Genomic DNA, 27,801 nt, shown 5'->3' on the forward strand with positions numbered 1-27,801 from the left:
GACACGGAGACCCTCCTATAGACAGCTTGCGTACTACAGAGCCACGCCGTAAATGTTGGTAAACAGTGGTTCTCAACCAGTGGTCCGGGGACCACCAGTGGTCCTTGGGGCGGGTACCAGGGGGTCCCCAGCGAAATCAGTTAACATAGAGTCACAATCATTTTAACCACTTAGCTTTTGGTTATTCAAAAATAGCAGATCTACAAGCTCATAGCACGGCACCGAATGCCGCGCTATGAGCTTGTAGATCTGCTATTTTTGAAAATTCTTGAAAATGTGTGCATATCTTTGAATATATATATTTTTTAAAGCGTTTTTTAAAACATTTTTAACTCAAATCTTTGCTTCTGGGAGGTCCCTGGCACAACACATTTTCAGATGGGGGTCCGTGGCCAAATTTATATACATTTAAGGGTCCTTGGCATGAAAAAGGTTGAAAACCACTGTACTACAAGGTGCTTTGCATAACGATGCCAAAATGTCACGTTCATATAGCCCGTCCAATGTAACGACCACTTAACTCAATTATGCTTCTCTTGACTTGTGTTTCCCCCCTGTTCAGACCCCAGACAGTGGTCAGAGAACCACGTGGGCGAGTGGCTGACATGGACGGTGAACGAGTTCAGTCTGAAGAATGTGGACTTCCACAAGTTTTGCCTGAACGGAGCCAGCCTGTGTGCGCTGGGCAAGGAGCGCTTCCTGGACCTAGCGCCGGACTTTGTGGGGGACATCCTCTGGGAACATTTAGAGATGCTTCAGAAAGGTGAGCTCATGGCGATGCACACTTGAGTGTTGATTTAATTTAGAATTTCGAGTTTGTATAGTAAATTTTATTTTTCCATCAGATATCATATAGACCCCTTAACAGACGACGTCACATTGATAAGAACCAGTATGCGCGCGCAGGCCGGCACCAAATGAAACCCATTCTGTCAGGTCTCGCTAGGACGCGCCTCACTAGCCAACACACAAGAGGAGGTTGAATGAACTGAAACCAGCGCACCCCGAAACAATATGTTGGGAATTGATTGCATGAAACAATCAGCTGTGCGTCCAGTCTCAATGTTAGTAAACAAATAATTGGTCTATAGAGCAGTGGTTGTCAGCCCTTTTCTTATCAAGGTCCATTAATTATTCGGCATTTGAGCCACGGACCACCGTTTGATCAGATTTAGACTCTCAGACCCAATGCTGTATTGATGTTGGTACCAATAGGATAGATAACAGGCAAACGTTGATCAAAATAACAATTGTTTAATTAAGTAATGCAGATGTTTACAATAATTTAACTCTTGAGAGCGTAAAATGAATCCTTTTACGCTCTCAAGAGTTAAAGATCTATAAGGGTCCATTTGGTTACCAACTCTCCATCATTTAGCTGGGCACCACCTGGAACCCCCTCAAGGACCACTGGTGGTCCCCGGACCACTGGTTGAGAACCACTGATATAGAGCAAAAAAGCAAGCAAGATGAGAGAGAGTGCACAATGTAACACAGGTTAGGAAATGGATTCGATCACACTTGACAATTCAAGTGTACTATAACCTTCACCCCCCTGTAGTCACCAGTAGCAGCCTTTGTGGATGATAATCATGGAATTATGTTGCACTATTCGCAAATATTTATTTATTCATTCAGAAAAACACTTCTACGAGGTAGAAGTAAACAGAAGCTAGAAACATGGCTAGTGTGAGAGCAGAAGTGTTTCAAATTGCATTTTACGGCAGGAAAAAAAAACAGCCAACCTAAAAGTACTCGGTACTTTACAGCCTTCCTAGAAATGTACTCGAGTAAAATAATACTCAAGGAAAGTACAGATCCTCAGAATCTGTACTTAAGTACAGTACTCAAGTACATTTACTCCGTTTCTGTCCACCACTGGTCCTTAGACACAGTGGAATCTGGAGTGTGAAAGTGTAAAACAAATACACTTTCAGAGTTAACTGAAAACTCCACATTTGATAGTGTGCGTTAATGCACGTGCGGTCGGTTGTGCACCATGTTTTTCCATCCGATCGTAACGGGAGCCAAAGAGGAAGACACAATTTTGTGCCCCGGGCCATAAATTTTTGATAACGCTGGATGCGGTTACATGATACATGAAATCAATGACGAGGCCACTGATGCTCATTCCTCTATCTATTTTTCATGAAGAAGACACAAAGCATTTCCCTTGCAATGGCTTGACCTCCAGCTTCCAGGAATCCCGCTATACCTCAGACTACTTTGTCAGTAAGTAGATGTTGTGAGAGCAGCGGGTCAAAAACACATTAATACCCATTTTAATAAACTGTCTTCCGTATTGCAGGTTAGATCCCATTACTAATGTCTTTTGAAATACTACTTTATGTTAAGCCTGATTTGTGCTTAGTCAAATGATAGTGTCTCGTGCCAAAATAACGTGTCCCTGCTATAGTATTTGGGACACTGTTGTACGACGTATACATTTAGGCATATCTCTTCCTTTCTATACCACTTTGATAATTATGTGGTGTTAATTCACCCTGTCACATTCCTTCTATTCCTTCTTAGATTAGTTAAAGGTAGGGTAAGTGATTTTCTTTGGGTAAAATAAGTGTTAAATAGCACTATATTCTGATAGTAATCATTGTTATAGAGTGTTTGTTCAGTAACAGGTGTCTCTCTGTCTCTCCAGCTCTTTATTAAACAGAAAATGCATTTTCAGGTCGGGATACCAATGTTATCCAATCAGGATAGAGAACTCAGTCAGGATACAGATTAAACAAGTGAAATTGGAAGTGGTGACACAGAGAAATTAGCAGACAAAATTGGAACTGGAACACTATAAAAATGAAGCTGATAAATGGGTACTCTCTGCTGATTGGCTGAAATGTTGTCACCTACCTGAAAATGTATTTTCTGTTTATTAAAGAGCTGGAGAGACAGGGAGACTCCTGTTACTGAACAAACACTCTATAGCAATGATTACTATCACAATATAGTGCTTTGACCTTTTAACAAAAAAAACTAACCGTTTTGTTTTGACCCAAAAATATCACTTACCCTACCTTTTAAGATTACATTTGAAAAAAAGTTCAAACAGATTCTGACTCTGAGATAATGCAGATTCTGACTCTGAGATAATGCACACAGTGCAGACTGCAGAGACACACACACAGACTGTTGTCTGTTAATGCACATTGGTTTGGTCTTATCCGGTCCACTCACTGCACTCACTAATCGTTGAGTCAGTGGAGAGACTGACAGCTAAATGCCTCAAATGGAAACTGGCTGGATGGGGCAGACCCTGGATCAGATTTAAGATTCCTGTTGGTTTACGTCAGCGTTGTCTATCTCATTGCTTGGCACACGAACTTGACTTTGACTTGGCTCCTCAGTGACAGCAGAAAATGAAAACATTAAATTGATCGATGATATTAGTCAATAATACGTTATAGGCCAACTTTCTGCTGTATTGGACAGCTGTAGAGAGGGATATTTTTATGACTATATCTTTATCATTTGGCCCATGTTATTCATACATGTATCATGTATACTGATCAGTGGCAAATATTGTACTTTTACTCCACTGCAATTATTTGAAAACTTTAGTTACTAGTTACTTTGTGGATTTTGATTATTATTACAAAACATACATTAACCACTTCAGCCCTATATACATTTCGGCCATTTTGTGAAATGGGACATTCTGCAGAATGAGTACTTTCTACTTTTGATACTTTAAGTACATTTTGATACCAATACTTTTGTACTTTTACTCAAATACATTTTGAATTCCGGACTTTTCCTTGTAACTGAGTATTTCTGAATTGCAGTATTGATACTTTTACTTAAGTAAAATAAATGTGATTACTTTTTCCACCACTGATACTGATAGCTGCATTATGATCCTGAAATGTAGCAAACAGTAGGCCTATTATTATTTATACCAACAACAACCTGTGTCAAGGTAAGAGGTTGTGTGCAGCTGCACAGACAAATCCTCAATCAATGTAACTCTGAGCGTGTAGTAAAAACTCATGGACCCGTAACAATTCTACTGTATGCTTATTGCTACTGGTGCAAAGTGTGAGATTAGAGTAAGCTAAGCGGAGTAAATGAAAGCTAGTCAACAGGAAAATAAACACTTACACACATGTACTGCACAGCGCACCACACACACACACACACATTATGGCATTATCATGGCATTATCATGGATAATAATATTTAGAGCACCTCAAGGTGTGCCGTGTCTTATGTACGAAAACAAAAAATATCCCTGAAGGCAAGTCTCCATGGGGTGACTAATCGATAGAAACAAATTCATTTTGGGGGTCAACTATCCCTTTTAAAGAAAATCTTGAAACTTCAATATCAACATAGACCCTTTTTCCATCCTCTTATAATTATGAATTTGTCATAAAAGAAACACTCCCTCAACTTTTACAAACATTTTTCCCCCTTCCTCCTCCCTCGTTTCCCTCTCCTCTGTCCCTGTTCCGCCCCGTCTCTCTTTCCTGGTGATCCTCCTCTCCAGGCTACGGCATCGAGCACGCTCAGTGCGTACCGCCGTCCGAATACTCGGAGCCCGGCTTCATCACGGAGTCCTACCAGACGCTCCACCCCATCAGCTCGGAGGACCTGCTGTCGCTCAAGTACGAGAACGAGTACCCCAACGTCATCCTGCGGGACGCGCCCCTCAACCCCCTGCAGGTGGGGGACTACTTCACCGTGAAGCAGGAGGTGGTGTCGCCCGACAACATGTGCGTGGGCCGCATCAGCAGAGGTGAGGGGGGGGGGACACACGCGTTGAATTTAGAGCAGTGATTTTCAACCCTTTTCGTGTCAAGGACCACCAAATTGACACACATTAGCCCACGGACCCCCATTTGAAAAGATATGCCAGGGACTCAACCATTATAATTTCTTGGGGTGGACCCGTTAGGGTCCATTTGGTTCCATTTGTACACTCTCAGAGTTACAGACAAATAAGGGTCAATTTGGTTTCTAACTATTAATTTGGCTGGGGACCCCCTGGAACCCCCTCAAGGACCACTGGTGGTCCCCAGACCACTGGTTGAGAACCACTGATTTAGAGTTCTCAGTCAGTCGCCCACTGGTTTCAAGTCATTTGGATTCCATATGAAGCCAGCATGTTCTTCTGTGGCAGTGGTTCTCAACCTGTGGGTTTGGACCCCCAGGGGGGTCCCCACATGATTTGGGGGGGTGTCCCCAGATGACAGTGAAGTGCCAATTTAAGGACTTTTAAGACAAAAGAAAGAAAGAGAAAAGAAAGAAAAGAAAAGAAAAAAGACCATTGCTGCATCAAAGGTAATCAGCAAACTATACTATAAAATCTGGTCAAACATTGGCTAAATTGTCGAATAATATAAGACCGAGGCAAAAACTGTGAAAATAGCTGATCTACAAAGCTTGTAGATCAGCTATCAGCTATATGTGCAGTTTATCTGTGGAACCGAGTCAAACTAAATGTAATGTCTCAACTCAAATATGATTATTTTGGGGGGGGGTGATTATTTTGGGGGATCCCCAGTTCAAATAAGATTATTCAGAGCTACAGACCCATAAGCGTTCCTAACTATTATTCCTTTTCCCGGGGGCCCCCTGGAAACCCTTCAAGGACCCCTGGGCCCCCATGGGGCCCCCCACGTTGAGAACCACTGGTGTAGATTCTGGCAACCTTTCACTTTGTTTTAACAGATATTATTTGATCGATTGAGAGGTGTGTGCGTGTATGTGCATGCAAATCTTTGTTTTGTTTGTTGTCTATGTATACAGTATATGTCTGAGAGAGTTGAGTGAAGGTGCTAATACCTCTAAAAATCTTGGGCCAAATCAGTGTGCATGTAATAAGAGAGAACAAAAGCATGCCGTATGGTCGCCTAGTGGCTTCACAAATGCGTCTCATACGCAGTAGGCTTGGTTAGGAGGGAAAAAAAACAACTCGATTGTTGTCAGAGTGAAACATGAACTAAGCCACACCCCTTAGCGTCTATGTGAAACTGATCAAGCGGCATCTTTTTTTTTCTTTTCTTCTCTTTTCTCGTCTTAGCGGTGAGGTTCTCGGTAAGGACACCCGAGGTGTCAACACCAAGCCAGCTAGCGTGGGCTCCTTCTCATGAAGCTCTTGTGTTTGCTCTGCCAAATGCACATGGTTGTTTGCTTTCCCACTGATAGTTTAGAGACGAATTAGCAGTGCGGTTTACATCTAGGCCCATAAAGCTGGGATTTCGTCTCCCAATCCCCCAGCTGTACAAATGAATAGCAGGGCATCACAGAGAGTTACAACACGCAGGGCCTCCTTCCAATGCGCCTCGAGCAGTTGCCTGCAAGGTAAACGAGGTCCAATCCTTGTACATCATAAATTCCATGCTTTCTGGCATCACGTTGCACTCCCCCCCGACGTGGGAAAGTATTTGTGGCACCGGCGATACCGCCATGTGGCTTCAATTTGCAAGCAATTGAAGATTTCGGCATCAATTGGAGGCATTGCATTATCTTCCATTCATTTATGACTCAATTGAAAGACCCCCATCTTATCTTTGCCAAGAGGCCAAAAATAGAACGTGGCAATTTGTGCAATCGGCGTCCAATTAAGAAGCAAAACCAAATGGCAGCTGTTTACGAGAAATGGAGTGTGAAATAGAAAAAGATGTTGCACCATGCAACACAATAAAAGCCTAGTCAGAGAGGCAGCGTTATTTATCACTTTGCACTGTGTACGCTGCTGTCGTAATTTAGTGTCCCATTTCTCGAAAACTACAGTTTACAGATTAAAACAAGTTACAGTTCAGTCATCCATATGTGCTCACAGTCTGTTTACAGACTGCACACATTTGTAGTAGGAACATGATTACAGTCAGAAACTTCTTTGAATAAAGACATCACACTGCATCAGTCTGTTTGACTTTATTATTATTTTTAGATTACTCTATTAGGTACTGTGCAGTGGTGGAAATAGTGCTACATATTTCATATTTAAGTAAAAGTACAAATACTGCAATATAGAAATACTCTGTTACAAGTAAAAGTCTGGAATTCAAAATGTACTTGAGTAAAAGTACAAAAGTGTTGGCATCAAAATGTACTGCAAGTACCAAAAGTAGAAAGTACTCATTATGCAGAATGTGGCCGAAATGTACATTAACCAGCTAACGTGGTTAGTGTATGTTTTGTAATAATAATCAAAATCTATAAGTAACTAGTAACTAAAGTTTTCAAATAAATGTAGTGGAGTAAAAGTACAATATTTGGATCCGAGATGTAGTCGAGTAAAAGTATTGGAAATTGGAAACACTGAAGTAAAGTACAAATAACTTGAGTAAATGTACTTAGTTACTTTCCACCACTGGTACCGTGTTGTATACCAGCACCGCAGTCATAGTCACAATCTGATCACTCTCCCTCTTTCTCCATCCCTCCGTTCCTCTCAACTCCCCTCTCTTCCGCCTCTCCGCTCCTTCCTTTTGCTCCCATCTGTCCCCAGGTAAGCTGGGCGGCCAGGACTCCTTCGAGAGCATCGAGAGTTTCGAGAGCTGCGACCGTCTGACTCAGTCGTGGAGCAGCCAGTCCTCGTTCAGCAGCCTGCAGCGGGTGCCCTCCTACGACAGCTTCGACTCCGAGGACTACCCCGCCGGCCTGCACGGACACAAGCCCAAGGGCACCTTTAAAGACTATGTCAGGGAGCGCTCGGACCTCTGCAAGGACAAGCCCGTCATTCCGGCTGCCGCTCTCGCGGGATACACAGGTGAGCTGTCCTTGGTTTTGTCTAGGCCACACAGTGATGCACGAGGGAACATAAGGTACCCTGTCTTTGCTCAGATCTTTTCATTTCAAGTTTTTTTTGTTGTTGTTAGTTTGTTTGCTTTAACCCATTAAGACCGGGGAACGCATCTGTGTCATTTTGTGATTTCTTTGGGCTATTCAAAAATAGCACATATCGCTCTTTGCTTCTGGGGGGTCCCTGGAACAACATATTTTGAGATGGGGGGTCCGCAGCCAAATACATATCATTTTGGGGGGTCCTTGACATGAAAAAGTTTGAGCACCACTTATATTATAGCAACATATGTTTATTTATTTTTTTAATGTTAGGATTTAGAAGACATTTGTAGAAGCAAATATTTGAGTTACAAATGTTCGCTTAAAAAAAATATATATATATTCAAAGATTTGCACACATTTTCAAAACATTTTAGATCTACAAGCTCATAGCGCGGCATCTAAAAATTACAGATGCTTTCCCGGTCTTAATGGGTTAAGGTAAGATACAGTCCTTGGCGTTGTTTGGCTAATAATAAAAATGACATAAAAATTACCTATATATAAATATTGTGTTATCTGTCGGTCGGCCCAAAACTGTGTGTGTGTGTGTCTGTAATATTATATACATTTTATGTACACTTTGACAACATGAACTCACTGCATATCTGGCCTGTACACATGCTAAAAGTGCAGTGACGTTCGCAGCACCGGTTCAAACAGGAGTTTTACACAAGATCTAGCACCTCTTATTGCTCTGTCAAGGTGGTTTTTGGGGGCGTGCTTCAATCCAGTGTAAGACCTAACGCACACATAGACAAATTTAACCCATCCGTCCCGAGCCGTGCACATTACAGGAAACAAATTTGGTAGCTTCTTTTCTCTCACCTCTCTTTGTTCTGCTTTGAACGTCTTCATTTCTCATCAAACCCCCACTTATCTGCAGCCCACATCTCAACCCATTTTCTCCCCCCCCAGGTTGTCTTAGCAACACTGGTGCAACACTGAAATGATGTCTGCCTTTGCACTTTACACGAGAGTAGTATTATCTGTTCATCTCACGTGGCCTTTTTTTCTACTCGTGCATATGCGGAAAGAGCATGTTTATGTACGGTAGTTCTCTGTGTTCAGTAAGATGGGATACATTCTACAGAACAAAGTTAAAGCGAACAAACTCTCAAAGCTATTTTAGTCTCTCATGGCCTTTGTCTTGACAATGGCACATGAAAAACTGTTGCTATTTTGGATGCTTCTGGTTTAGTTTGTACTTTGTAGTGTGTTGATTTGAACCCTTAAGTAGTATAACCATATCTATGAGCCCATGGTAATTCTATAAATAAAGTATCGCAGCAAAATGGCATTATTTGTAAGATGCACATTGCGATATAACGTGATATAATTCAGCGTACTCATAAGTTGGAATACACTGATGTGTTAAATCCAATTCAGCTGGCAGACATGATGAAGACAGTAGATACTGTATGCACCTGGTCAGTGGAGGCTCAGTGGGATTCTTGGAGCGTTTGTGGTTCAGTCCAGGCAGAATATTGAGTGCTAAACATGAAGTATGTGCCAGTCTCGGCCAGTTAAATTCGGACACAGAGGAATGAAATGAGATAGTGTAGACGTTTGTATTGCGACTAAACGATGAGGTCTTTCGGGACTTTTCAACCCGGGTTAAATTGTTGTCACAAGGCTGCAAGGTTGTTAGCATGGACAGAAGGGGAATTCCCAGCAGATCTCTCAAGGTCAGACGCAGAATGCATACCTCAGATCTCATTACACAGAATCCCACAGTTGGCTAATTGCTCATCCGCAAGGTTACCAGTTCAAACGATGCCCATTGAACAGTTGGTCATTCACTATGGTTGCGTTGTCGTCATTTACATGTAATCAAATAAAATAAAAAAATAAGAATTCCGACAGAATGTAATAAATCACGCACCATGTGAAAGTCATTTGTACAGCATATCATTTTCAATTTACAAATGGAAAGTTATTTGACGTCATGCAGCCTTTCTTCATACTTATGTACATTTATGCAGTTAAAAAAACGTAATTAACCTATCTTTATTCAGAAGATTATTTTGTTCAGTAACCTCGACTGCTTCATCCATTGCCTTAGCGAAGCTCTTGCCAGGTGGACAATCTACAGATAAACACCAAAAGTTATGGTCCTGATACTCCACCACAACTGGAAAAACGACTCCAGAGATAGACTAAAGCAGTGATATTCAACTGGCGGCCCTCGGGCCAAATCCGGCCCCAGCGGAGATTTCTTGTGGCCCCTGGAACATGTTCTTGTTACATCTTCCAATGTTAAATTAAATGTCAATATTTTGTATTATATGGTTGGTTGTACAGGATGACCATTTTGAATGTTTTTCTTAACGGTTAACTGAAGCTTGTTAATGGTTAATCAACCATTAACAGATAAGAATAAAATGTAGGCTACTATTTAGAATGGAGGAATATTAGTGACTCACTCAGGGTCCCAAATGAACACCTACCAGTACTGTATTTGCAGTCAAGACACTGCTACAGGAACCCAAATGCGGGTAAATGTAAGTCACCCATAAGAAAATCACTTGGGTCAAATTGTTAAAGTAGCTCACTTCATATGTACTTAAGCATCTGGTGCTAAAATATGTATTAAGTATCAAAAAAAAGTATTGGGGTGCCTGCTGGCCTACCGGTCCAGGCACATACCACAAAGGCTGGTAATCCAGTCTTACAGTGTGTTGCGGGTTTGACTCCCGATCCCGCCGGCGTTTGCTGTGTGTCACCCCCCCATCTCTCTCCCTATTTCCTGTCAGCCTACTTTCCTCTTAAATAAAGGCAGAAAAAGACCCAGAAATATATTTAAAAATTAAAAGTATAAAGACCTTTTCATGGTACAAAGAAACAAAACAGCCGGAAATGTTGTCTACGTCCATGCTTCTAACTACTTTCAGAATAATGTAGCTTTCAAGTAGTTCGGCTTCAAGTAGTTCGGCAATTATTATTATTATTTTCACCATGTCACTATAAACCACAACAGGGTTTTTGAGTGCAGTTCATCCATCACAAACCATCCATTTTGTAACAATGTCTGAGTTTTGAGTGGATGTTAAGTTATTCTCCTTATGCATCCATTATCTTGTATGAGCTATTTATTTGTGCATGATTTTGTCCATCTTCCATCTTCATCCACTTCAAATACATCATAAGACCGTGTGCTCTTATCACCCGGGTGAAAAATAATAATTTAAAAATCCATTCATACGAACATGTAAACACTTCACCTGGTCCCCAATACTCTATTGTAATTGTGGCCCCCTGCCTAATCTAGTTGAATAGTCCTGGACTAAAGGGCTCGCATTTAAAAGCCTGATGTGCCTACTGCCTAATGTGTATTTTGTCTGAGCTTTTACTGAACCAAAGGGAGAGAAAAGAAACTCCTAAGTTGTCTGAAGGATCAATGTTCCCACAGTTGGTAGAAATGATTTCCTTTGCCATGTGCCACGAAAAGATGCCCTTAGTGATATGCTTCAGGATACGGTAAAATACTTATTCTTACTGTGTGTGTGTGTGTGTGTGTGTGTGTGTGTGTGTGTGTGTGTGTGTGTGTGTGTGTGTGTGTGCGTGTGCGTGCGTGCGTGCGTGCGTGCGGTAGGTAGAGAAAAGGGCAAGGGGAACACCCCCTCACACCAGAAGAAGCAAAAAATGAATCAAACCTCTAAATAGAAAAACAGGTTTATATAACCTCCCAAATCAATGTTTGACAAGCCAGTGTAGCTCAGTTTCCTGTCCCAGGCATGGGGTGACAGGCAGCCAATTGTAGCGAGGACAAGGAGGACTGATAAGGGACCGCTGGGAGATAAAGTGAGGTCCCCGCTGTCATCTCTTGAAGTTTGATACCAGCGTCTTTCATAAGCCATGCTAAAACCTCTGTCTGGAGCGCTACGAGGCAGCTGCACGACACGCCTGATGTTACACTGTGGTCATCTGTTGCTGACGTCATGTCTTTCTCTCTCTCTCTTCCTCGCCCATAAATGCACACTGAGTGTCAGTGGTGGAAGAAGTACTCAGATATTTTACTTAAGTAAAAGTAGCAATACCACCATGTAGACATACTCTGTTACAAGTAACAGGCCTATGTTCAAAATGTTACTTGGGTAAAAGTACAAAAGTATTGGCATCAAAATATACTTAAAGTACCAAAAGTACTACAGAGCAGATCTACAAGCTCACAACACGTCGCATAGGCCTTCAAATAGCCTAGGTATAAAATAGGGCAAAAGTGGTTAATGCATGTTTTATAATATAATAATTTATATCTGCAAAGTAACTAGTAACTAAAGTTTTCAAATCATTGTAGTGGAGTAAAAGTACAATATTTGCCTCTGAGATGTAGTGGAGTAGAAGTAGAAGTATTGAAAATTGGAAATACTCCAGTAAAGTAAAAGTACCTCACAATTGTACTTACGCACACGCACGCGCGCGCGCGCACACACACACACACACACACGCACACGCACACGCACACACTCTTACACCCTCCACGCTGTATGCAGAACTCTCCTCTAGCCAGCCTTGGGGGCAGATCTATAACAGTGCTATGAATGCAAGCCCCTCCACCATTTCGCCACACTATACACACATTTCAATGGGTACCATTGTGCATGGGCTCTCTTGGCATTTATTTAAATGCTTATTTTCGGTCACTGTATTTCATTGACGTGGGCCCACTGTTACAGTAGAAGACATAATTATGGAATGTTGACTTGCTTCAATGCTTGAATGTGTCACTTTGTGCTCATCATCTTTGTATATAACATCCAATCCAATGTTCTGCTTGAAATGTTCTCAAACTGCTTCTGTGGTTTATTTTTATTCACACTATTGAGAGGTGGTGGTGAGCAGGGGATCTATGATGGTTGAGGCTACTATTTTAACTGTGCACTTCTTGGTGAAAGGCAGTGGTGGAAAGCAACTAAGTACATTTAGTTAAGTACTGTACTTAAGTACAATTTTGAAGTGTACTTTCCTTGAGTATTTCCAATTTCCAATACTTTGACTTCTACTCCCCATACATCTCAGATCCAAATATTGTACTTTTACTCCACTACATTGATTTGAAAACTTTAGTTACTTTGTAGATTTTGATTATTTTTACAAAACATACAGTAACCACTTCAGCCCTATATACATTTCGGCCATTTGAAAATAGCCGTGAGCTTGTAGATCCGCTATTTTCAAAAGATTTGTATACATTTGAAAACTTGAAATGGGACATTCTGCACAATGAGTACTTTTACTTTTGGTACCTTAAGTACATTTTGATGCCAATACTTTTGTACTTTTACCCAAGTACATTTTGAATTCTGGGCGTTTACTTACAACAGAGTATTTCTATATTGCAGTATTGATACTTTTACTTTTTGAGTAAACATTTGAGTACTTTTTCCACCACTGGTGAAAGGCACATAATCTAAAGAAACCTAGTTTTGCATAATCCAGTTGATGCCAAAGTTACAGTATGACAGTTGCTGCCACACACCTCTCATCCTTTTAGCTTAGAGTAAAGTGGGCTCTTTCTTTACTTAACCCATGTTTGTTTTTGTAGATTTTTTTTCTTTCTTTTTTTGGAGTTCTATAAGTGTTTCGTTAGGCTTTAGGGGAGGCAACTTTGTGTGCTCTGCTTCAGACGCCATGCTTGCACTTAAAGCAGGTGTGATTTCCACACAACCTGAAAAACTTCTGGTGGTTACTGCAAAGCCACAAGATCAAAGCCTACCACCGTGTATCTAGAGCAGACAAAACCCCAACTTCTCTCTCTCGCTTTCTGCTCTGCTTTCCCTCCAGTTTCCACTAAGTGCTTCTAATGCAATGAATGCAATAACCTTGAAGTTCAATTCACCACATTTAGTCAATTTGCTTAGTCTGCAAAATAAATCCAATTACTCTTCATGGTTAAAGGCATTCCTGAACATTATAAATGGCTTACTGTTTTGTCTCAGTCTTGAGTGATTAAAATCTGTAAAGGTTTCAAATGCAAGGTGCATAATAGGCAAAGTTTAAGAGTTTTGGTATATGCGTTGGGGATGGACTGTGCAAGGGCATTGACGTATGTACGCACACACACACACACACACACACACACACACACACACACACACGCACGCACGCGCACACGTGCATACAGAGTATGTATTCAGATCCCCCAACTCTTTAGCTATGAAATATGAAGACGGCCCTTCTTATTTTAAACTAATGATTTCATCAGAATGGAACTCGTACAGACAGAAATATTCTGTTGACCGTAGACCTCCACACTGTCTAGGGCAACTGGCAGACAAAAGAATATGATGAATGGAACTCTTGTATTTCGGGAGGACATTTTTGGTTCCATTGCCATGCCTTTAGACTGACCCAGATTAGAAAGTTAAATGTGTCTCTCTTCGGAGACGAAGATTTCCTCCTTACCCTAAAGATGTTGTAGATAGCAATGTTTTGCTTTTAGACCTAAATGTAATAGTCCTTCTCCTTCTTTTTCCACAGTGTATTTAGCAGAACTTACTCTGCCTCTTTTGTTGAATCTTGTTGTCACCCCTCTTTCGTGTACTAACTGTCCTCTAATTGCATTTTAACTTGCTAAATATAATTACAATATTATACTATTGGTTATTCTACGTGTGGTATTGGCCCTACTTATTCATCCAACCTCTTCCCTCTCTTGTCATTTACTCCAGTGGTTCTCAAACGTTTTCATGTTAACGACCCCCAAATTGACACTTATTAGCCCGCGGACCCCCATTTGAAAACATATGCCAGGGACCCCCATAGGAGAAGATTTTTACGGCTCTAGCAGTGATTCTCAACCATTGTAATTCAAGGACCCACAGTTTGACATGCATTAGGCTACAGAGTACAGACCCCCATTTAATGGCATTTCTATCTCTGGGACCCCAATTAATATTGTAAAATCAATGTTAATTTAACACTGAGAGTGTACAAATGGAGGTCCATTTGGTTCCATTTGTACATTCTCTGAGTTACAGACCCATAAGGGTCCATTTGGTTCCTAACTATCTATCATTTTGCTGGGGAACCCCTGGAACTCCCTCAAGGACCCCTGGGGGTCCTCGGACCCCACTTTGAGAACCAAATGATCTACTCTGCGTAGCCAGAGGGCCTGTCACCTGCGTAACCTATCACCTACCTGCCCCCTTCTTCAGTAACTGGGTGGCCTCATTCATTGTCAGCAATCCTGTCGTTTAACCTTAAGGTCACCGATTTCAATCCCCCCGCAACAGCAACATGTCCATCAACAGTCCAAGTGTGCTTTGAATGCATCCTTGGGCAAGAAACTAAAATGCTTTCTATTCCAGCGAACTCATCTGAAAACTAATCCCTCACATAGCTCAGACAATCATAGAATGACCAAATCACTCAAAGTAGCAAACACCCTCCAGCTCATGCCTTGCACTTCTGTGGTCATTATCTGCCCTCTCCGTCGCTAATGTATTCTGGACCGTTTTGTTTTAGGAGATCATGCGACACGTTGTTGTAGCCCATCTGCTTTCCCAGTTTGCAGTACTATAAAGTCTGAAACATGAGTACACATGAGAAGCAGTGGTGTAAAGTAACTAAATACATGTTACTCAAGTACTGTACTTAAGTACAATTTTGAGGTACTTTTACTTTACCGGAGTATTTCCAATTGTCTTTACTTTTACTTCTACTCTACTACATCTCAGAGGCCACTATTGTACTTTTGCTCTACTACAATTGTTTGAAACCTTTAGTTACTTTGCATATATAAATCCTTATATTATAAAACATTAACCACTTAACATTAACCACTTAGCTCTATTTTATACCTAGGCTATTTGAAAATAGCAGATCTACAAGCTCACAGATGCGACGCGCTGTGAGCTTGTAGATCTGCTATTTTCAAACATTTTAGCACTTTAACTTTTGGTACTTTAAGTACATTTGGATGGTAATACTTTTGTACTTTTACTCACGTAAATGTTGAATTCCGGACTTTCAACAGTGTTACTTGTAACAGGGTACTTCTAACATGGCAGTATTGTATACTTTTTTTACTTAAGTAAAACATTTGAGTACTTTTTCCCCACCACTGATGAGAAGGTCTAATTGTCCCCTTCCTTCTCTCCTCGGTGGTGTGTGCTTACAGGGAGCGGTCCCATCCAGCTGTGGCAGTTCCTCCTGGAGCTCCTGACCGACAAATCCTGCCAGTCCTTCATCAGCTGGACAGGCGACGGCTGGGAGTTCAAGCTCTCTGACCCCGACGAGGTGAGAGGTCGCGGCCCCCATAGACCACCATACGACCACATGTGTGCTAAGTAGTCGGGCAGATGAGCTAACGTGTCTATTTACTCCAGGAGTATTTGTTTTGTGTTCTTTTTTGTTTGCCTGGGTGGGTCCCATGCATGCTGCCCTATATCCACAGATGTACGTAACCATGGCATGACAACTTAACTCATTCACTGCCAGGAATTAATTAATTCATTCATTCATCCGTCTCTGGTCCCCTTGGCCAGTGAAAACGGCGATTTTAATTTTTTAATATTGAAAAATCATGGAATAGTCTACCGTGACCTCCGCCCTCACGGAGATCGGCTCATTACACGCACGGGGGTGTCGTAGTATAGGAAAAAATAATATTGGCCGCTCGTGATCCTCCATTCCAGAGCTATGGCCGTTTGAATGTGGCTTGTTGTTTGAAAAACGGCAGAAAAACACTTGACTTTTATAAATCCTTTAACATGAAAGGTGCCTAGCTTTTTTGTTGTTGTGATCACGTGATTTCTGGGTGTACTCTTCTTCGGTGGTGCTTGGATCATTCACAGGCTGTGGTCGCCCTTGATTACCAATTCATGTCCTGTTCTGTTTTTCGCCTCCTTCTCAACCACAATTGTTTTTAATAATCGAGCACCTCGTAGTGTATTATCCCTTTATACCACTGCAGTTTTTGCTAAAGATAAAGGTTAAGGTTTTCTAGATGTTGTGAGTTGCCATTTCTTTACGTAACAAACATATTGGAGAGAAAAAACTATAATATTACATTTAGAAGCTGTGCCCGCAGTTGCTAAATGTTTGGTGGTTTGTGTTGCAAACCTACAAATATCTGTTGCAGTTCACCACACCTGCACCCACACATGAACATATATACTACACTATAGAAAACTCCCACACAGTACCCAGAACAATGCTAGCTGCGACTAGCCTTGTTTAGTTTTTTTGGGGCTATTTGAGTGGAAGTGTGGGTGGCAGAGCTTAGTTCACAAGGGAGTTACACTTAGAAGTATGCTTTTCCAAAATGCAATCCATATTGAATATCATTACTGTCAGGCAGAAACCTTGTTTCTAAATATTAGTCTTTTTATGTTTGTTCATAAATTAATGCCCTATTTTGCTCAAATGTAGTGAAGTGAGATCTACAAGCATCTCCATCGTTGAGATAAATTTGAAAATATTCACCCAGAATGACACCAGGTTGAAAGTGGTTAGGTCTGTCTGTGGGTTTTATAAATATTTAACCAGTGAAATGCATTAACAAGAGCTTGTATCTAAATAACTACTTTTGTAGCACGGGTTCTTTTTTCCATTTCCCGAAAATGTACGGTTTTGGACAAACAAGGCTTCTGCCCGACAGCAGTGGTGGAAAAAGTACAAAACATTTTGCCATGTAGAAATACAATGTAAAAGTCCGGAATTCAACATTTACTTGAGTGAAAGTACACAAGTATTGGTATCAAAATGTACTTCAACTACCAAAAGTAAAAGTACTCAAATGTTTGAAATTAGCAGATCTACAAGCTCACAATGCGTCGCGACGCATTGTGAGCTTGTAGATCGTCTATTTTCAAATAGCCTATAAAATAGGGCTAAAGTGGTTAATGTATGTTTTATGATATAATAACTTATATTATATGAGTAACTAGTAACTAAAATGTTCAAAGAATTGTAGTGTATAATATTAGTAGTGTATAATATAGTATAATATTTGCCTCTGAGATGTAGTGGAGTAGAAGTAAAAGTATTGGAAATTGTAAATACTGAAGAAAGTAAAAATTCCTCAAAATTGTGTATGTATTTTTATGTACTTAGTTACTTTACACCACTGCCCGAGAGTGACAGAAAATATGGAGCTATTGAAATTTAAAGTGCACGCCAGTGCACGTCTAAATGTATAATAACAGGTTTGTCGTCAATGTGTGTGTGTGTGTGTGTGTGGCACCAGGTTGCACGGAGGTGGGGGAAGAGGAAAAACAAGCCCAAGATGAACTACGAGAAGCTGAGCCGCGGCCTGCGCTACTACTACGACAAGAACATCATCCACAAGACGTCAGGGAAACGCTACGTCTACCGCTTTGTCTGTGACTTAAAAAGCCTGCTGGGATACACCCCAGAAGAGCTGCACGCCATGTTGGACGTTAAGCCTGATACAGACGAGTGAAAAAAAAAAACAGATTTAAGGAAAGGAAGAAGGAGCCATGGAGGACTCGTGGGCTCAGAAAGTGGTCTTAACTGTTCGGTAGAGTGGGTAACCGTTTTTTGGGGGGACCAAAACCTTTTTTAATAACGACTTATCGTGGTCTTTGTTATTTTTTTGAAGCTCTTGTCTGTCAGACGCTGTTTTAAAAAGGAAGCACATTAGGCAAACGTGCAAATTCATACTGTCTCGCGTTGGACACGTGTCTGTGTTATATACAGTATACAGGTATTACTTAGGAGCTCACGGCAGACGGTGAGCTGTCTGAGTCGACTTAGCGCTTTCATTCTGCCCAGGTAGCACAAACACACACGCCAGACAGTGAGGGAGGGAGGGAGTGAAAAGGAGGGCAGAGATGGATGGTGAGAACACGCAAAGAAAAACAAGTGAGGAGAGAGAACAATTCATTGTCGGATGAACAGAGCATGAGTGGAAAGGTTTCTATGAAAACTCTTGCCAAAAATGTAACTGAGGAGAAAAATAATGTCATATTTACATGCTCACTGTTTCTCTGCCTCGCCGCACACAGTAGGCAAAGGTTAGAGTTCTCAGCTTGGACCAAAAAAGTGTTTTTGTTTGTTGTCGTTTTGTTTAACTATTTTTTTGTTGTTGAGAAGCATATCCTTGTGCCAGTATTATATTGTTATTGTTGAAAACTCCTAATGTGAGCCTTATCATTCAGTCTTATGTAGGAAAGGTCATCTTTGTTTTGTTTTCCGATGAAGGTATTGCAGCGAAAGCAAACGTTGAAACCAGACGCTTTAAAGTTCGTCCTGCCTCTCCTCTCTTCAGAAACCTGAAATGTGCTGATTTGGTTTTCAGACGACACTATAGACACTGGCCGTGATACTTGCAGGGTTCGAGGGACCGCTCTCTTACTCATACCAGGAGTGTCTGAAAGACAGACAACCGAAAGTAGCCGTTGATTTTGAAACCGATGCATTCACACATTTTGTATACGTGTCTGGAGAAAATGTACTGCGACTGACACTTCTGTATTTTTATGCATACATTGCTTACCGCCAGTATTAGCTATAGACAATCTGTATAAGTGTTTGGGAATGAGTTGTCCAACTTGGTAGCAAATAAGCACAATTCATCCCGCAAGTCGTTTCCCAATGTGACTTTCCAACAGAGCAGTGAGATGTATGTATGTTGTCCATGCTATCAAATCACAGTAGTCAAGAGACTGATTTATTTTGTATTTTGTAAGAAAGCCTAAGAATGTTTGTCTGTAGACACAAGTCAACGCTGTATGTTAATAGCTACAGTTGAGCAAGGGCTTTAGGTGCAGTTTTTGGTAACGTGACAAGCAGAAAGTAGTTCAACTGAATTTAGGTTGACTGGAAAGAAGAAGCTATGGATACTGTAGGTAAAAAAGGTTACTGATGATGTCGGGTAGTAGAATGATTAACAAAGGAATGAAGGACGTATACTGTAATTGTGGTTCTGTCGTGCATTGCCTGCTTGGAGGTCTGTGCTATGTGAGCTGTACTGTATATAGAGGGTTTTATTTACCACTGCAATCAACATTGCCTATGGCAACTGGCCTGCAACAGTATCCCAAAAAGATAAGAAGCAGGCGACAAGGCGTACAGGACTAATTGTAGGGAACTGTATTAACTTCCCAAGAACGTGCATTACTTATCCATCGACTATGATAGCACTCGGAGTGCAATGGGGAACTGAAAGTCTCTCATGACTCGACTTGTATTTGTGCAACTTAGCTCAAAGTACAGGATATAAAGTAGATTTCACTGGTTCTAGCTTGAGCAGAAGGACAGCGTTTTGACTCCAAATGATCAGTGGGAACAGTGGCTATACACTGGCCTTCTGGGAAAAGCCAAAGTCAAGAAATATCATCTTAGAATACAAATGTTATTGTTTACAGTAGCTGAATGTTACCCATATGGATGGGAATAGCTTTTGAAAATGTGTGTTTGTACAGATTGTATTTCATAATGCTTTTATTGAGAACCAGATTAAACAAATAAGCACGAGACAAAGAAGGAATAATAACCAAACCCCCATGTGAGGTCTTCAAGCCATGGCGCTCTGGTTACAAATCCACAGTGTTGGAAGACAGGGACCAGGATTCTCTCACTTAAAAAAAAAGAAGACCAAAAAAAAAAACGTATCTTTTATTGAGACATTGGAAATTACTTGGCTTTAGGACCACGCAAAAGGCTTTTCCTGTCTTCTTTTTTGAGATTGTAGGAAAAGAGCCTTGTTGCATGCTCAACATGTTTAGATGGCAATGAGCATGGCCTATCCATTCTCAGTTAGCATCGTCCCACAAACGCTCACTCATACTGGATACTCTGCGTAGAGAGACATTAAAAGGTTCTCCAGAAGGTTTGCTTTGTTCTCTGCGATTCCAATCTTTTATGCACATTTCTTTCTTTGCTTCCTTTCTTTGTTTGTTTTGCAATGTTCAGGATTTCTTTTTCCTCCTCATTCTTTTTATTTCTTTAACATATTAAAGCATAATATTCCTGCATAGCAAAATCCTCTGATAATTTGTACGTTGTGCTAAATTAACAATGAGGATTTTGCTGTCTTCATCGATATAACGTCCGCAAAGCCGGTTCCATGTTTAAACATGAGAATGTTATTACCGTTGGCTTTTTGTGTTAAAAGTGAAACATTTTGTATCCTGTACTGTTAAATGGTTTAACATTAAGTTCAGCTGTCAGGAAAAATACTTTGGTAAATGTCAGTTTGTTGCACACGTCTTAATCATGATCTTTACTTTGGCAAGAATATACATACCAATACTTATATGCATATCTCAGATTGAATTCCTTAGGACAACCTTGTGTTTTCAGAGGTTTTGTTTTGTTTTGTTTTTTGTATATTTTATAGTGTCTGTATTTTTTTTTATTGAGATCATTTTTTTATGTATTTAGTTCACAAACATTTGAATATTTTTCAATAATTTATATTTTATAAAAGACAAGAGACGCAGACAGCTGGTGCTTTCATGGGAATTAAAAAGGTAGCGCAAGACAAAATGTAGCGTTTTTTTTATTTTATATATATATATATATATATAGAAAATAGACTGTCTGCTAGAGGAAAAAAAGGCTGATGCTGGCCCATCAATGACTTCTGCTGGAAAGTTTTATAAACTGTAGCTTCTATTTCTAAAATCTACTTAATGTACTTCAAAATGTTATATAAAAATATATGTGAACAAAGATTTCATAATCCTCTTTGTGTGGTGTCATTGTTATGTTGTTGATTGATGAATTGCTCATGAGCAGCACATCTTACAAGTTGTCTACAGAATACAGAATTGCATCCACTTGTCCCTATTCTGGGTCTTTTTTTTTTTGTGGCAAAGATGGCCTATTTACAAACTCGCATTGCAATGCAACACGTGAGCTTGTAGATCTGCTATTTTCAGGGAAGAGATTTGATGTAGAGGTACTAGCAGTATAGAGCTCTTGGGGACCCCAGTTAACCAAGGCCTCTTTAGGGTTTGCATGTTCTCCCCGTGTCCCCTAGGGTAGGTACCCTCAAAAACATGCAGTAATCCTGGTTTCTATACTGCCTCCCCCTGGTCAGGTGGAGGGGAAAGGAACTGGTTGGAATGACGTGTTCCTTCCACACACTACCGGGGAAACTCCCCCCTGTCAGGTGATAAGAAGCGCCCTGCTCGCTCCTCATGCATTGAAGGAAGCATGAGCTCAGTTCGGGGCTCTCCCCAGGCTGGCAGAGGGAGAGTAGCGCCCAGGATTTCAGTGAAAAAATGGGTTACAAAAATCATGGGATTAAAAAAAAAGGCCCCTTTAGGGTTAAAGTGGTTAAGCCAGTAAGCATGTGAGAGGTAACAGGACATATTGAAAGCTGCAATCCAGAACTTATTTTAAGGAATACAATAGTTTAACTAATCTGTGTGCTAGTGTATGTTAATACAATATAACCAGTACACCAACAGTGGTTGGAACTTGGAGGTGCATGGTCTCCCTACTCTTTCATGGTGGAATTTAGACCTGTATCGGGTAGGGCGCCTGCTGGTTGACAAGTAATACTGTCTGAAGCTTATAAGCACACCTGGATTCCCTCTTGAAAGAGTGGTAGAAGTTTGGCGGATTGATGGATAGATGGAAAGGTGGATGGAGTTGGAGCAATTTGATTACAAATTACAATGTAGGCATTCAGCATATTCTCTTATCTAGAGTGGCATACACAGTGCAAGATGGGAGTAAACTGCATGAACCCTAGTCAACAGACCACAAGGTAAACGAAGTAGAGTGCAAAGACAAGAATGAAGTGCTGCAAGTTAACTGGTATACCGGTAAATATCAAACTGTTGACCAGTGTTGATTTTGTCGACTAAAACTATGACGAAAAATGTTCGTCGACTACCTTTTTTCCCTGATGAAAACTAAATAAAAACTAAGCTACGATGATTAAAACTAAATATATTGACAATTTCATCAACAAATAAAAACTAGACTAAAATGTTAGTGAGGGACTAACTCAGGTGTCAGGTGTTGCGCTATATTGCGAGATCTACAGTACAAGGCAAGCTCACAATGCGTTGCAGCGCTTGTCAGATCGGCTATTTTCAGCATGCAACCAAGTGTAAAATCTGCCATTACGACACCATCAAGGCACCGCGAAAATACATTTCTGTCGACTAAATCAACTGTAGATTTAGTCGACTACTAAAACTAGACAAAAAAAACATTTCAGATGACTAAAATATGACTAAAACTAAATGGAATTTTATTCAAAAGACTATAACTAAAACTAAATAAAAAATCACACCCTGTGTGAAGTGGGCGGTGTCTTGCTAGCTAATCACAATACTGAATGGAGTCGATCAATCATGTACAAAGGATAAATACATTTATTGAAACACTCTTTATGATGGACAAAACCATAACTTGAAAAAAACCAATTTTTGGTTTTTTTCAAGTTATGGTTGCTTATATAGGGCTATGCACATGTGTCATGTGACACTGGCCAATCACAGTCCTGAATAGGCTGTGATTGGCCAATCACAGCGCAGGATAATTCTACAAATTTCCTGGGCCCAGATCACAGCGCAGGAAAATGTACATTTTTCCAAATCTCACTTATAGGGGCGGTTTCACCGCCCAAAAATTGCTGTCAAAATCAACACTGCGGTTGACTGACTGGCTGAAGCCAAAATGACTGATAGTTCAGTCTCACCAGCATTACAGCATTGTTCAAATATACAGCCATCCCCATGATTCAGCAAACCAACCAACCAACATCTCTTGGTCCGGTGCTTCATTTAGTGATTTTAATGTCCCTCTTTTTTTTGCAGGGACGTATATCCCTGTTTTTTCATGAGCATGTCCCTTTGCACAGTGCAATGTCAAAGCCGAAAACCAGCACACTGGGGCTCATTCATGTACTTGTAACCCCAGGCTCATATAAATTCCACTGTAGATAGAAAACATACAGAGCTATGGCCCGCTGCCGCTACACAGAAACAGCTGTTTGGCCCCAGTGCAGCAGCATAGTCTGGACTCGAGTCCAGGACGTTTTCTGAGGTCCAACACAGACCACTGTTTTCATTCATTGCTTTCAACTTCAGACTGCCAAGTATATCTGCACTGGAGCGTTTTAGTCACCATAACGTATGGGTTCTCAACCTGTGGTTCGGGACCCCAGGGGGGTCCCTATATGAAAATGAATTGAAAAAAGACTATTACTGCATTATATACTATAAAAACTGGTCAAATTGTCAAATAATATAAGAAAGAAGCGAAAACTTTGAAAATAGCCGATCTACAAGTTGTGAGCTTCTAGATCTTGTAGATCGGCTATTTTCACATTACATTACATTACATTACAGTCATTTAGCAGACGCTTTTATCCAAAGCGACTTACAATAAGTGCATTCAGCATAGGTAGGGAACGAAACTACTAATCACCAGAAGTCTTAAGTGCATTTCCTGCAAAAACAAGCAACCAAGAGTATACCTAGCGCTAAGGTAAAAGTGCAATATATCAGCTACCTACTTTCTTAAACAGATGAGACAAAATAGCAAAATCAAATGAGCACGAGCTAAAACAAATAAGTGTATCGACTAAACAAGATCCAATAAAACAATATAACAATAAAACAAGAGTTCGTACAACTAGTTAACAACAAGTAGGCCAGGCAAAGAGGAAGGGTAGTGTTTTCCCTTGAGTGACGAGGCAATCAGTCGCCCCGAGGTGGCAGACCGAAGTGGTCGGGCAGGGGTGTAAGCATCGACCATAGCCCGGAGGTAAGAAGGAGCTGTTCCTTTCACTGCCCTATAGGCTAGCACCAGGGTTTTAAACTGAATGCGAGCCGCTACGGGGAGCCGGTGTAGAGAACGGAGAAGGATAGTTGTGTGGGAGAACTTGGGGCGGTTGAACACCAGACGAGCCGCAGCTTTCTGAACAAGCTCCAGAGGTCTGATGGCAGATGCCGGAGCACCAGCAAGGAGGGAGTTTATAGTCCAGGCGGGAGATGACAAGAGCCTGGATGAGCACCTGGGCTGCCTTCTCCGTGAGGAAGGGGCGAATCCTCCTGATGTTGTAGAGGAGGAATCTGCAGGACCGTGTCACTGATGCAATGTTTGCCGAGAACGACAGTTGATCGTCCAAGGTCACACCCAGATTCTTCGCAGTCCGAGTTGACGTCACCAATGCATTATCAATGGTGATGACCATGTCTCGGTGCGGACAGCCCTTCCCCGGGAGGAACATCTGCTCGGTCTTGTCCAGGTTGAGCTTCAGGTGGTTCGTCAACATCCACTCCGAGATGTCAGCCAGACAAGCAGCAATGCGTGCCTCCACAATATTTATCTGTGGGAACCGAGTCAAACTACATTGAATGCCTCAACTCCTACAAGTGCTTATCATGGTGGGGGGTCCTCAGTTCAATTATGATTATTTAGGGGGTCCCCAGTGTAAATATGATTATTTAGGGGGGTCGCGGCCTGAAAAGGTTGAGAAAGGTTGTAATTATGCATTTGGTTTGTTATACACAGTATACATCCAGAGGAGCCTAAATGGAGCTGTAGATAAGGCAAATAGGCATAGTGTATATTAAACTGTAGGGATTCACACCAACATGTATTAATTTCTATTATTATTAGTCGACCACAATTGAATCCATGCACAAAGTCATCTTTTATGTGAAACTGACAGTGACAGGCAGGTGATTGAGTTGATATAGTGGGAAATAATCCTGTACTTCAGTGTGTTTTATGTAAACATGAATACAGATTTTCTGTGTCATGCAGTACCTTGAATCTTCTATAAATAATAGACGTCTCAAGAGATTTAACACATCAACATGCACCGAACAGGTTTCATCCATTTTGGGGAAATATTAGTGTTGAAGTGTTGAAAGGATTCAGGGGGATTTTAAAGGCAAGGGCCAATAAGGCAATACTTGTTACTGGTAAATTAACTTAAGATTTTAATCCCCAAAAAAAAAAATTGTCCAGATCATAATAATTACACTTCATATACAGTACATAAAAACACATTATAGCAGAGATATGCATACAAACACTGCTTTACACACGCACGCGCACACACAGACACAGAGAGAGAGAGAGAGAGAGAGGATCGATCAGTATTCTGTAGCGGCTATTACAAAAACAACATTTTTTTTTTCACTTCAAGGACCCCCAATCATATGCATTAGTCCACAGGCCCCCCTTAACCCATTAAGACCTGGAACGCATCTGTGTCACTTTAGATTTCTTTGGCTATTTTAACACTGAGAGTGAGAGAAATTATGGACACTCTCAGAGTTACTAGTCATTTAGCTGGGGACCCCCTGGAACACCCTCAAAGACCTCTGGGATTCCCCAGACCGCACTTCAGTGGTGGTAAAAGTACTCAATTTGTTTTACTTAAGTAAAAGTATCAATACTGCAATGTAGAAATATTCTAGCTGTTACAAGTAAAAGTCCGGAATTCAGAATTTACTTGAATAGCCGAAAAGTTAAAAGTATTGGTATAAAAATGTACTTAAAGTACCAAAAGTAGAAAGTACTTGTTATGCAGAATGTTCCATTTGACAAGTTTTCAAATGTAGAGCATGTATGAAAATCTTTTGAAAATAGCCGATCTACAAGCTACAATGCGTCGGCTATTTTCAAATGGCCGAAATGTATATAGGGCTACAGTGGTTAATGTATGTTTTGTAATAATAATCAAAATCTAAAAAGTAACTAGTAACTAAAGTTTTCAAATAATTGTAGTGGAGTACAAAGTACAATACAAATTTGGAAATACTCCAGTGAAGTAAAAGTACCTCATACTTGTACTTAAGTAGGCCTACAGTACTTAAGTACATGTACTTAGTTACTTTCCACCACTGCTGCTTCACTTTGAGAGCCACTGCCCTATAATAGTCTCCTATTAGGATGAGTGTGTGGGTTATTGGACGAGGGCAGGCTGAGGTTATACCCAGGTGGTTCTTCTCTGGTTCCACCTCTCCCTCCCTCAGACTGCATGGGCCTGTGATGCACGCCAGACCAGACACCGTCACCGTGGCAACAGAGTGTTTAAACCCACTTTACGGGACATGCCACTCCGACACTTCCAACGAAACCTGGGAATGAAAGCCAGATCATTATGATAACTACTCATACCTGCTATAGTGTCACATCCTAACCCAGACACACACACTGTCTCTGTCTCTCTCTCTCTCTCTCTCTCTCTCTCTCTCTCTCTCTCTCTCTCTCTCTCTCTCTCTCTCTCTCTCTCTCTCTCTCTCTCTCATGCCAGCTGGGTGTCTGTCTGGGTTTGGATGTGACACTAGCAGGTATATGGGTAGTGAGAGAGAGAGAGAGAGAGAGAGAGAGAGAGAGAGAGAGAGAGAGAGAGAGCGAGAGAGAGAGTCTTCATTCTAGGGTAGTTAAATAGCTATAGCTTATTTTGAGAGGTCTGTCAGTGATGTAAAGTAACTGAGTACATGTACTCAAGTAATGTACTTAAGTACAAATTTGAGGAATCTTTACTTAACTGGAGTATTTAATTCAATTCAGCACTTTTACTTCTACTCCACTACATCTCAGAGACAAATATTGTACCTTTACTCCACTACAATTATTGACTTGGTTACTTTGTAGACATACATTATTGTATTATAAAACAAACATTAACCACTTCAACCACTTAGCAGATCTACAAGCTCACAACGCGTCGCATCGCGACGCGTTGTGAGCTTGTAGATCTGCTATTTTCAAACATTTTAGTACTTTTGCTTTTGGTACTTATAGTATAGTATATTTTGATGCCAATATGTTGTTACTTTTACTCAAGTACATTTTGAATACTGGACTTTTACTTGTAAAAGAGTATTTCTGCATTGTGGTATTGATACTTTTACTCAAGTAAAACATTTGAGTACTTTTTCCACCACTGAAGTCTGTAAAGGAGAGAAAGGTAAGGTGAGAGAGAGAGAGAGAGAGAGAGAGAGAGAGAGAGAGAGAGAGAGAGAGAGAGAGAGAGAGAGAGAGAGAGACGTCTCTCCTGACAGAAAGTAAGAATCCCCTGTCGTCTGTGGTGTG

At 40.9% G+C, this 27,801-nt stretch overlaps 1 protein-coding gene across 3 annotated transcripts in view; it reads left to right on the forward strand.

Annotated features, from left to right (window-relative positions):
* The window catches only part of ets1 (v-ets avian erythroblastosis virus E26 oncogene homolog 1), a 75,744-nt gene extending 54,279 nt beyond the window's left edge, over window positions 1–21,465 (forward strand). For 2 of the 3 annotated variants that reach the window (XM_080428128.1, XM_080428126.1), the window contains 6 exons: window positions 563–763; window positions 2,155–2,232; window positions 4,502–4,750; window positions 7,472–7,732; window positions 15,932–16,050; window positions 18,002–21,465. In XM_080428128.1, the coding sequence (XP_080284254.1) occupies window positions 563–763; window positions 2,155–2,232; window positions 4,502–4,750; window positions 7,472–7,732; window positions 15,932–16,050; window positions 18,002–18,217 (1,124 nt within the window). In that variant the 3' untranslated portion in view covers window positions 18,218–21,465. The remainder of the gene's footprint in view (window positions 1–562; window positions 764–2,154; window positions 2,233–4,501; window positions 4,751–7,471; window positions 7,733–15,931; window positions 16,051–18,001) is intronic. The other variant, XM_080428127.1, reaches the window with a different exon arrangement.
* Window positions 21,466–27,801: the final 6,336 nt, after the last annotated feature.

This window comes from Gymnoscopelus braueri (genome assembly GCF_963280865.1).
Source record: "Gymnoscopelus braueri genome assembly, chromosome: 5".
NCBI lineage: Eukaryota > Metazoa > Chordata > Actinopteri > Myctophiformes > Myctophidae > Gymnoscopelus > Gymnoscopelus braueri.